Source organism: Phallusia mammillata, chromosome 2, assembly GCF_965637545.1.
Source record: "Phallusia mammillata chromosome 2, kaPhaMamm4.hap1.1, whole genome shotgun sequence".
NCBI lineage: Eukaryota > Metazoa > Chordata > Ascidiacea > Phlebobranchia > Ascidiidae > Phallusia > Phallusia mammillata.
In genome coordinates, this window is record NC_137253.1 from 2,550,651 (window position 1) to 2,561,944 (window position 11,294).

At 35.8% G+C, this 11,294-nt stretch overlaps 3 protein-coding genes across 5 annotated transcripts; all 3 read right to left on the reverse strand.

The window, feature by feature from the left end:
* Positions 1-1,615: 1,615 nt before the first annotated feature.
* Positions 1,616-4,121, reverse strand: LOC145215117 (universal stress protein YxiE-like). 2 transcript variants are annotated; one of them, XM_080083767.1, is made up of 4 exons: positions 3,936-4,121; positions 3,554-3,655; positions 3,051-3,157; positions 1,616-2,641 (listed from the first exon to the last, which is right to left on the reverse strand). In XM_080083767.1, the coding sequence occupies exons 1-4, from the start codon at positions 3,988-3,990 to the stop codon at positions 2,447-2,449; spliced, it is 459 nt and encodes a 152-aa protein (XP_079939893.1). In that variant the 5' UTR covers positions 3,991-4,121; the 3' UTR covers positions 1,616-2,446. The 2 variants fall into 2 exon arrangements, with proteins under 2 accessions (XP_079939893.1, XP_079939894.1); XM_080083768.1 differs by having other exon boundaries at positions 3,566-3,655; positions 3,936-4,117.
* Positions 4,122-6,949: 2,828 nt separating this feature from the next.
* Positions 6,950-8,681, reverse strand: LOC145213632 (universal stress protein YxiE-like). Its single transcript, XM_080081993.1, has 4 exons — positions 8,565-8,681; positions 8,270-8,359; positions 8,091-8,197; positions 6,950-7,725 (listed from the first exon to the last, which is right to left on the reverse strand). The coding sequence occupies exons 1-4, from the start codon at positions 8,617-8,619 to the stop codon at positions 7,528-7,530; spliced, it is 450 nt and encodes a 149-aa protein (XP_079938119.1). The 5' UTR covers positions 8,620-8,681; the 3' UTR covers positions 6,950-7,527.
* On the reverse strand, positions 8,677-10,927 carry LOC145213629 (universal stress protein Sll1388-like). 2 transcript variants are annotated; one of them, XM_080081990.1, is made up of 4 exons: positions 10,679-10,927; positions 10,365-10,454; positions 9,742-9,872; positions 8,677-9,362 (listed from the first exon to the last, which is right to left on the reverse strand). In XM_080081990.1, exons 1-4 carry the CDS (start codon positions 10,731-10,733, stop codon positions 9,165-9,167), a joined length of 474 nt encoding a protein of 157 aa, XP_079938116.1. In that variant the 5' UTR covers positions 10,734-10,927; the 3' UTR covers positions 8,677-9,164. The 2 variants fall into 2 exon arrangements, with proteins under 2 accessions (XP_079938116.1, XP_079938117.1); XM_080081991.1 differs by having other exon boundaries at positions 9,742-9,848; positions 10,679-10,924.
* Between the last annotated feature and the right edge of the window lie 367 nt (positions 10,928-11,294).

The following is an 11,294-nucleotide window of genomic DNA, read 5'->3' on the forward strand; positions in this document are numbered from 1 at the left end:
CCATTTGCACTAAGCACCGCCTACATTCACACTAACCGCTCAATAACTCCTCTCTAACTTGGCCGAAAATCGACAGGAACAGGAAATTGCTACCCTGTGCAGACCGCGATGACAAACAGTTCACGAAGCGTTGACAGTTGCACCAGAAAATACCAGCTACACACAAACGTTAACCTACTTTAACACAAAACTTCGAGCAACAATAGGCTGCACGTCAGGTTACAGGTACAGGAAGAAATTGAACAGCGTCTGCTCAAGCGTTGAACGTCTGCAACAGACAGGAGGTTGACGAACTGCACGTAGCAACTAAGAAAAAACGACAAGCGATACGGTCTACTAAGCACGCGCACGCCCGCATAACAAGTCACGTGATTATACCGGCTTAAAAACGTGACTTTTGACACCGCAGGGAAAAGGTGGTAAACAAGTTATAGCGCGTTATAATGATCGTTGTAAGCAAGTAGGACTTTATATTTTTTCATGTTTTTCGCTTATTGGGACAGTGTTGTAATTAGGACCGGCTTTTGCCTGACGGGTTCGGGCTTAATAAGTAGGACTTGATTCGGGCCTGTCTTTACACTAGGCCAGTGTTTCCCAACCTATGGGTCGCGACCCAAAGTTGGGTCGCCTGACAATTCTGTTGGGTCGCCTGTTTTTGTGGCAATAAAAGCATCTACTCCTTGACTTCGTTTCGTAGCGTTATTTTATTATTTCCCAAGGCTATAAATTGTTGCCCAATAATAATTTCATGACAATTTAGCGTGGTGTTTAATTCTGATTGTGACGTCATAATGTTTGTGTGAGATCACTGTTAAGCGTTGTCTGGCTGATAATCGTTTGAGCCAGAGCAAAGTTGGTTAAACATAAACGAATATTATTTGTTTGAATTTTCAAATTGGCGCAGAAATTTTCGAAAAGCTTCCCTGATTTACAAACAAAAATCATAAGAAATAGTAAGAATGTATGTTTATGGGTCGCAAGAATCCACAAAACCAAATTTTGGAAAGTATTTGGGTCGCGACAAAAAAAGGTTGGGAACCACTGCACTAGGCCACATTTGTGTCGTAATCCCCTATTGGCAAGCTAAAATTTCAGTGCTTTCTTTTGACAAAATTTGGGCCTGGACCTCCGGACAAAAGTTCTATTCCAAGCCCACTCATTATTCTGTATTCAACATGGAAAAATAGGCATACAAGGTTGATCAAGATAGCCAAGCAACTTTTTCTGGTACTTAAATGTTTTTGTAACTAAAATGTACATGACGTATACGATGTTGTCCCCCCAAAAAATTGGAAATGCAAAATTCAAGCAGCCGAAATTGTAGGTTTCATAAAAGTGCTACGTTGGTTAAAAAAAATTCAAGAATCTTTAACCCAACATGAATTGCAACTTGAAATATAATCATAGCCAACTTGTTTTCATTTTCAGCTGGGACCTTAAAATATACCAAGCCTACATTGGATGAGATTTGAACTTACAACTCTATGTTGTTATGATGAATACAACTAAGATTTTTGCTTGACTCGGTATAATGGGCCTGGTGTAGTATGTTGTTATGTCAGAATTCCATGTGTCGAAATGCAGCCTACCCACGTTTTGAAACATTTTTTGTGTATTTTGTTGAAAAACGAGTTTCTTTTATTTGAAGATTGCTGCACATATTGAAATTTGCAGTAACATGAAAATCACCACGTTAAAACGAAGGCACGTTTAACGTAAAAATGGATTGAAATCATCAATGCATTTGAATCGCTACACAATGAAACAAAATCACACATATTGAACGGGTTAGTGGTCTAATCCTTTTAGTCAAGATTATGTAAAGTACATGAAATTTGCTACCAAGTTATTTTTGAAAATTTATTCCAAAAACGTATGACGTATTTCAGCAAAAATCGTCATCGCCCTTGAGCTATGACGCAAGCATTTACAAGTATGACGTCACAAACAACAAACTATAGCGTGTGATAAACACGGTGGTACTGATATGAGTTTTGAATTGGAAGCATGTTGAAAAATGGAAGGTCTGTTTTTTCGGGAGTAACAGTTTCTCTAAACTTTGCATGCAATGTGTTACAAAAACTTTAATTTGCACGAAACGTCCCATAAAATTAGAACAAAAAAATAACATTTGGCCACTTTTCTTCAACAAAACATAACATTTAAATGAGAGTAGGGGCCACAAAAATACAAGTGTTGCAAAATATAACGTAGGTTAAAATTAGACGAGATGTGAGCACCATGTGAAAAACACTAAATTTATTGTCTTTTGAAATCGTTGGGTAATTAAAATTGTATCTTGTATCTTGACAATAACAACAACAATTGTTACAATGTTTCTGTACATTTGTCACCTGAAACTAGCTTTCTCGTAGTTTTTCTTTTTTTGATTTCGACGATTTTAGGTCAGTGGCGGGTAATTGCTACAAATGTCCTAATTTCGGTTTTAGTGACAAACTGTGATTGGAATTTTCGAATGGTGAATAACGTAATCACTGACGGAGCCCAGAATTGTGCGTCTGACCTTTCCCTGACCCCGTGTGCCTGTAACAATGAGGTCGGCTTCGAAATCTGTAGCATGTCGACAAATCGCGTGTCCAGCCCCTTCGTCAGTTGTTTCAACTTCAGCGATTATTTTTTCCTGAACAGTGAAGTCATAAACGAGTTATTTTGATTGTACAGGTTTACAATGTTTTAAGCAACGAAAACATAATGTACAGCAATTGCGTTTGAAAGGCGGTTCTTAACTGAGGAGTGCAAAACCTGTCCCCATATAAAGGGTACAAGCATGGTTAGCTGTTAGGGTATGAAATGAAAAAAATACTTTCTCGTAAGTATAAAAGGGGATTGCCAGAACTGGTAGGTGCTTTTAAAGAAGTGTCGACCCTAAGGTTAGAAAGAACTGCATTAAACTATGGACGCATTAAAAGAAAACCCTTTCCTCCTAAGACTGATAAGTCGAGTTACATAGTTTATCGCATTTAAACAAGGACTATTTAAAGGAAAACGATTCAGATGTTTGTTTAATAAACAAAATAGCCTCCCCTTACCCCATAAGCCTTGCATTTCGTATTCAGCTCTTCTGTCAGTTTCAGGCATTTTTCTCTGTGTTCTTTGATCATCATTTGTACCTCTTCATACATTAAAACCGGAACGCCTGTCACAAAATTTAACTTTCACAAAACTGAAAAGTCACTAAAAGTTACTAATACGTATTTAAATACATTTTACACAACACTATGTCCAATGGCGGGATTCAATTTTCTTGTCAGTCGGTTCTATCACAAATGTAATATTTTTCATCCGGTTCTGTTGCAAAAAGTCATTGACAGTAACCAGTAATGCTAAATGGTTCGCTGGTCTCATAAAATTTCGTGAGACGGTTCTATAGAACCGTTGCGAACCGGCTGAATCCCACCACCGCCTATGTCATAAATTTTCTTGTCCCAAGCCATATTACATTTTGAAACAATGTGCACTTTTTAGAGCTAACTTATTAATATAATAGATGTTGTTGTATTTTAAGCTATATTACAAGTATTAAGTATACAACCTAATTCGTCACCTCCAAACAAAGAAGTTGGAATATCCGGTTTATCCACGTGACTAAACACTTTTACGTCATAGCAGTCTTTGTGAAGGTTTTTGAAATACCCTGAAAAAACAAAAATTATTTCAAACATCTGTTGAAAAACTTTGCCGACAATAGTGCTTTAAAACCGTACAGCTTGGTCACTAAAGTAAATATAGACGACTATAATTTGAACTAATGGATAATATGTACATTTATTTAAGATATAAATGTTGCACGATTTACTAATGGCTGCGACTGTAAACTGTTAAGTTTACTCTTGCCATTTGAAAAACAACTTAGCTAAAACACATAAAGTTTAACTTGAAGTATATTTAATTTGTTGCATTTTAGAAAAACTTACATTCAAACGCTTTGTCCGCATTGGCGCTGCCATCGTATGCCAGTAAAACCTTCATACTTATTGCAGAGAATATATTTCGTTTTCTATCGAAGTTACTGAAAAGCCCTTAACAGTTCTGCTTCACTGGAAAATACGTTAAAGTTATACGGCTGCACCAGGCACAGACTGCAAGTCAAACATTAACCAAGCGGATATGGCTGACGAGACAGTCAAACAAGGTCAAGTGAAAGAAAAAAGGCCCTAAAACCTGCTGCTTTTCTTTGTAAAATGTGGAGTACTGCGAACTGGTTTTGACAATATTAAACGCATTTGAGGCTAAAATAAGCTAAAAACGCAACTTTAATGCTTTTACAGTATGTGGCAATTGGTAAAATGGTAACGAACTACCAAGTTACAGTGACTTTTCATCTGCTAACAGCTACTTATACTTTATACAAACCTATGTTTCACATTACTTTTGGCGCACCTATACAGTTACAGTAAATTGCAGCGCTTTGCAGCTAAAACTTAGTTCCAAAGGCTGTCTACATGACCTGTTGGTAGCAAACTCTCATGCCCATTACTGGTTACGCACACGTGTACACTCTGGTTAAAAACATGTCTGCCGTTTCAGTTGCTCCTTGAAACCCCTTTTTTCTAAAATACAAACAGAACTAAGGCACCTACAAAATCAGTACTCAAGACTTTTCCAGCAAATTCTAACCTCATACTGTATATTTGAACACATATAGGGCTACAAACTTTTGCACAAATCGCAATTAAAGTCACAAAGTTCAGCAATTAGCTAACGCTAGCTGACAACGTGGTGCTCATTGCACACTAGATATCAGTCACCTCGCCCACAAAACGCCCAATTCTGTTCCTGTCAATCGTCACAATGGGTCATTATATAGCGCCGGGCATTCGAGAACAGCGTGTTCAACCGCACGTAGGCAAAGCGCGAATGCCCGGCGTTGTTGACAAAATTGCTGCACTCTACAAAGTGGACTGAGCTGTTGTGAAGTGTTAAACGTTCATTCTGTCACGTACGCTCTTTGTTCCAACAAAACATGTTTGTGACGTAAAAATTCCCTGTGTGATCTGCTGATGTTTTGTTGATGCTCAATTTTTATTGCTGACTTGGTCCAATATTCAAGAATGCCTTGCTTTTTCGTTTAAAACGGCCTTTGGACATTTTTTGCCATGTATCATCGTGCAAAATCCAACAAGCTAGGCTTACTTGATTTATCCACATGTGAACAACAAAAAATACAACCAGAAACATAAGAAAGTCTGTTACATAATCCAACACATACGCATTGACAGATGAAGTAACCTGTTTACACCAGCAATCTGCCATTTCTTTACTTCGCATTCTGCCCTATTTATGCAGATAAAATGATACGCTGCTGTGAATTCCAATCAATACGTTTCTGTTTCTTTTTTGCTGCAATCTGTTTGCTACAGTTAATATGTTCACAACAGCAATGAGAAATTAAATTACAGAACTAATTCTGTTCGCTACTTTTTTACGTTCTAGACTTGAAATTGGTCTCTACTAAAACCATAAACACACCAAAAATGTTGCGACATCTACTAAAAAATGTATACCCTTTTCAAAATTTAAACTGACTATCAAACGCATTCGAAACGACGGTTTCATAATGTTAGTTCCACACAAATACGAAATCTAAAACGAGCATTGAACTCCAAAGCCAACTGCTGGGGCAACCGCCTTCCTCAGTATTTATATACAAACCGCTTGGTGTTGTTTTTTCGTGGGTAAAAACCTTTCATAGAAATACTACCAGTATATTCGGAGAAAACACATTTCATAAAATTATCAACCGAAAAAATCGACACCCACTTAGACAAAACTGGATCTTTTGTCAACAATCCAATATCCGTTTATTTTTAAAATCCTAAATAAGCTACAATAAACAAACCCGAAAACAATCCGCAATGAAGTACATTTCTGGGAGACGTTGAATAAGCTTAATTACTAGTTTTTTTTTACTTTTTGGTTAGTTTGGAATATTTTATCAGCCAAGTTAAAAAAAAAGTTTTTGCAAAGAATGGCGAACAAAAACTTTTTGTATCTGCAACCTGTAGGGTTTTCTATAGGCTACACGTAAAATTTAAAACAAATAATTTACATTTTAGGAGTTACTTTTAAGTTATCAAGCACTGTTTTTGCTCAATAAAAACCACGAACACACGTTTTAACGTAAACTTAGCGTTTTGTGGGTAAGACAATGGTTTAATGCAGTGGTTCCCAACCTTTTTTGTTACATTCCTCCCTTTGCTTATTTTCAAACTATTCATTCCTCCCCATAAGAAGAAAAACAAATATAACATAAAAAATTATAGCAATTTGAAATAGACCTTATAATTAGGGATGTCCATTTCAGAATCCTTTACAACCAGTTCCAAATGTGAACCGGCCCAAATTATAATGAACATAATAATGTAGATACAAAAATATTCCAATGTAATTTTTTTACAGTTTTTATGAAATTCCTCCCCTGAACTCATAAAATTCCTCCCTGGGGAGGAATTCCTCCCCGGTTGGGAACCACTGGTTTAGTGAGTGTCCCAAACAATAAAGATAGGCCTACTATCTAAACTTGTTTTTATCACAGCAAATTGACAGTGAAACTTCCATGCATACTTGAAGTGCAAAAACGGTACTTTTGCTATGTTTGAGTAAAGAAAAACGAAAACCCATTACTCTTGCCGTCATAAAGCGATGACAAAAGTAATACATCGTAAAACTCAAGCGGTTAAAAAATGTAAAACGCTTTTCATAATAGCCCCATTGTAGTCTACAAAGAGAAAAACAATTTGAAAAACGTATTTACAGTATTCAATCAAATACGCCCGACCTACAAAGTTCTGGTCGAATCACTATGGATTTCACTATCGGGCGAAAAAAAAACGTACGAAGTAAGCTACAACACAGTTTTGCTATACATCTCAGTAGGCTAAGTGTGCTGTAAAATTAAAGACTTTTGCACGAATACTAACAACAATAATGTGTTGCATGACGACTTTTATTACGCAAAGAAACGACTCATTGTTAATTGCACCAATATGACACCAAAATAATTCGAAAAACAGTTTGCATCTTACAAACATTCAGTGACCAATAAGAAGACTGCAAAATTTCACAAGTAACAAACACAATACAGAAAAATTTAGTAATGTACTTTCGTTAAACAGGTTTCACAAACAAACAATTGCTTCATTGTGTTAACGATACACATTTAATGACGAAGTAAAAGCCGAAATAGACGTAAAAAGCAACAACTAATCAACAGATCCGTGTTTGGTGTTACGATGATTTGTTCTTTACAATAGGGTAAGTACCGATAAAAACTACAGCATATAAATCTACAACAGTGCTTCTGTAAATAGGATTCACAAACTACGAGGTCTTTTTTAAGAGTTGTAAGTTTAACAATGCTTCATTGGTACCGATTTAATTTTTTTAAGCAAAAACGCGATGGTACAATTAATTACAAGTGGACGTTATTTAATAAGTACGTAAGATATTAAGTTCAAAATGCAAAACAATGTTATTTTGCTCTTTATGAACCCTACAAGTCTGGATTTACGTGTGACAAATAATAACAGGGATTTTAGCATGATGCAAAACATAATCACTAACGGATCCCAAGACGGTACTAGAAATTTTTCCAAGCCCTCTGGTTCCAGTGACAATAAGACCGGCCTCTGAAGACTCTGCTTTTTTGATAATGTTGCAACCAGCACCGCCGTCCTGAGATTGCACTGACACTGTGATATTGTCCTGTGAAAATTGCACGTTTACTAATAATATTTTTCGCAACAAAATTAATTTCTGTATGAAGACCAGCAACCCTCGAGTAGAGTTTATTTCGCCAGGCAAATCGTAGCAGAACAATTGCGGTAAAATATTCACCAAGCCGGTAATAGCTGCGGAACGTTCAGACGTTAAAAAGCGCGACAAAGTTGAGGATACAATTGGTGGATAGATGGTAGATGCGCTGCAGCTACACCGTTACTACAGGCTGCTGCAACGCGGACAGTTTATTTTGCAATATCCTTCATCGCTTGCAACGTTGAGAGTTCAAAACCCATCCCAAGCTAAGGCAACTAAAAGTGTGACAAAGTAAGTTTTGATTTGCAGCTTACCCCATATTGTTCACATTTCTTTTTGAGTTTTTCTTTCAAATCATGACATTCCTTTTTGTGATTGGCAATAAGTCTATCTATCTCCTCGTGTGTCAACATTGGCATGCCTGAAATAATATAGAAATCATAATTCAATGTTTGACTTTTATAAATTGAAAAGTTATGAAGCATCTACAAACCTCCCAGCCATGTTTTCGGAATGCCAGGAATTTTTGCATGACTGTAAACAATAACTTCATTCCCTTCTTTGTGGATGTTTGCAAAGTAATCTGAGAAAACAAAAAACAATTTGAAATCTGTTAAACAAGTAAGTAGGACATAGTATTTTTTTTAGTTTTGCAAATGTGTTTTTTCTTTTTTTTCTAAGGAATTTTTTTAAAATTAACCAAAAGTATTTAACACTAATGTGCGCATCCCCAAAACCCAATTAATCAAACACTACCTTAAGAGAACACAGTAAAATAGAAAACTTACAGGTAAGGGCCTTGTCAGCATGATCACTTCCATCAACAGCAAGTAGAACTTTCATTTTCACAAATTTTGGCAAAATCTACCACTTAACACAATTTCAAGTTTTTAAGCTTAATCTGAAAAACATAAATTGAACACTTACAGAAAGTTTGCAATGGAGGTGTAGATTAGACCACAAATTTACACTTTTACACATTAAACACTTGCAAAGCAATTTTTTGAACATGGTAGTGTATAGATTGCACAATGAAACATGACGAAAATTTGAGCAAGTCATGGGCACCAGCATTACTCAGCAAATAACGACTACAATAAGTCAATCAACTGAAGAAATACCACAACGATTACAATCAATACATTAGTATTAGGCATTAAACACTTTGTGTGTTACATATTAGGCATTAATTTTAGTTTTTACTAACAACTTATATATCCAATACATTGTCAAACTAATAACACCATTTACCAGAATCTTTACTAAAATCAATCCTTGATGCATACAAAAAATTGATGATTTACACAGAAAACAGTAAAGGTTGTACTCACAATTAATCTACGTATGTACTATAACCCTACAACACAACACACCAAAACCTCTATAACTTAATCCTTAAACACAATTACTGGAACTTGCACATGATGCAAAACATAATCACTAACAGAACCAAGAATTGTTCTTCGAATTGTTCCGAGACCTCGACTTCCAGTAACAATTAAATCAGCAGAAATTTCTTGAGCTTTCTTTACTATGTTTGATCCCGAGCTTCCGTCGTCAGTTTCAACCAACACAGTTGCATTTCCCTAACACATAGAATTAATATAAGTCATATGTTTCCTTTTTGGAATAATTTACAATATGTATAACAAAAACGCCATAATGTAGCTGCATCTTATGAAAAATAAACTAAGAAAAATATACTATAAAAAATAACTTATTCTTTTAATTATAAAACAATACCACAGGTCACAGTAAATGAGGGAGAGAATTCAACATCCTCATTTACAATGCATTTGTATTAAGAGTTTAAATTGTGTGTACAGGTCACTTACAAAAGTAAAAATCTTGTAATCACGAATTAACATATTACTAGCCCGTTTTGCATTTATATTAGCAATAATGAAACAGAAAAATTAAAATTGTAACATAGCGAAACAAGTATTACCCCCCTCCAGTTCATACCGTAAACACTTTGCATTTTTCAGTGAGCGCCTTCTTCAGATTGGCACACTTGTGCTTGTGATCTTTGATCATCATATCAAGTTGGGCAGCAGAAATCGATGGCAAGCCTGCTCCGGGTACAAGATTAAAACCTGGGTAGTTGTAAAAATACAGAACACCACCGCATACAAATAACACCGTGTAATTTTACATGCACATGACAATTGCAGAACACTGCAAATTAAATTGCAAACTAAATTGAACAACATGCTTAATGGAGTGTAACTTTGAAACTTATATTTAATGCAATGTTTAGCTGGCAAGTGAAAAATTACATCACACATATTGCATTTAAACACAATTATGGAAAGTAAAAATTTAGGAACAGGATTCTGTCGGTTCTGTCTAGGTCAAAAATATTCAGCATTTTCAAGGCAATTAAGCATTCAAAAAAGTGTTTTGTTTTGGTTAGTTGATTGTACTTGTTAGTAAAAATTATTTTTTGTATTAGTTGGTTAGTTAATAGTTGCAGAAACTGCTAAGTTTTGAATCATAAATATTGCGTTACTTGTATCACCATATGTGTTAACTTAACAGGCAAACGGAAACAGGACCCAATTATGTGGCAATAATTTCTAAATTACCTCCCAATGCTGTAGCAGGAACTTGCGGAGGATCACAATGGCTGTAAACGAAAATTTCGTTTTCCTCTTTGTGCAGATTTTCGCAATACCCTAAATTCATTAATTTTTAAAGGTTATAAACAAAAAGGAACAAAGCATATGTTTGTACCATCATTAAAACTGTAGCAATGGTTTTGTGCTTAATATTACTATTAAAATACATGACTTTTAATTTTTACTAATACAATCTTTACAAAAAAAATATCGGAAAAGCGCCGAGTCATTACTTAGGCCTTGAAAATTACAACAACGTTTTATTGTCACATCATACTTACAATCAAACGCCTTGTCAGCGTGATGACTGCCATCCATTGCAATAAGTACCTTCATTTTTGCAGAAGATTTAGTGAAGTATATAATTGTTCTGTAAAATATCTTCAAAAACACGATATAGAAGTAATTTAACTGCTTTCAAACTTTAACTACCTGCAAACAACTACCGAGCACAAAAAGTCACCGGCGGCCACTGCAAAGAGGCGATCTCGCCATTAAATATTAGCTCAACGAACCGCCCCAGCTTTCAGACTTTGCCTTTTTATGCAGACTGCTCTCGCGTTTGAAAACAAGACGCACGTGTTTGGTCACGTACTCAACGTTCGACCTGTATGAACCTCGTGCGTTTGCACGCGCGGTCGCTCAAACTTCGTGCACATGCACGCAGCTTTGCTTGAAAAAGAATGAAAACGCGTTGTAGGATTTCAAGAGGTGTGTCAAACATATGGACAGTATCACACGTAGGCACTTTTTGCCGTAAACAACCACTCGTAAAACTATGCAAGATGACCCAATTTAAACGAATTTTCGCAACGGTAGCTGCTTTGATTTAACGTATTTTTGACCAAATGATCTTATAGCCATCTTAGTTAATTCATTGGCGACAATTCGTCTTTA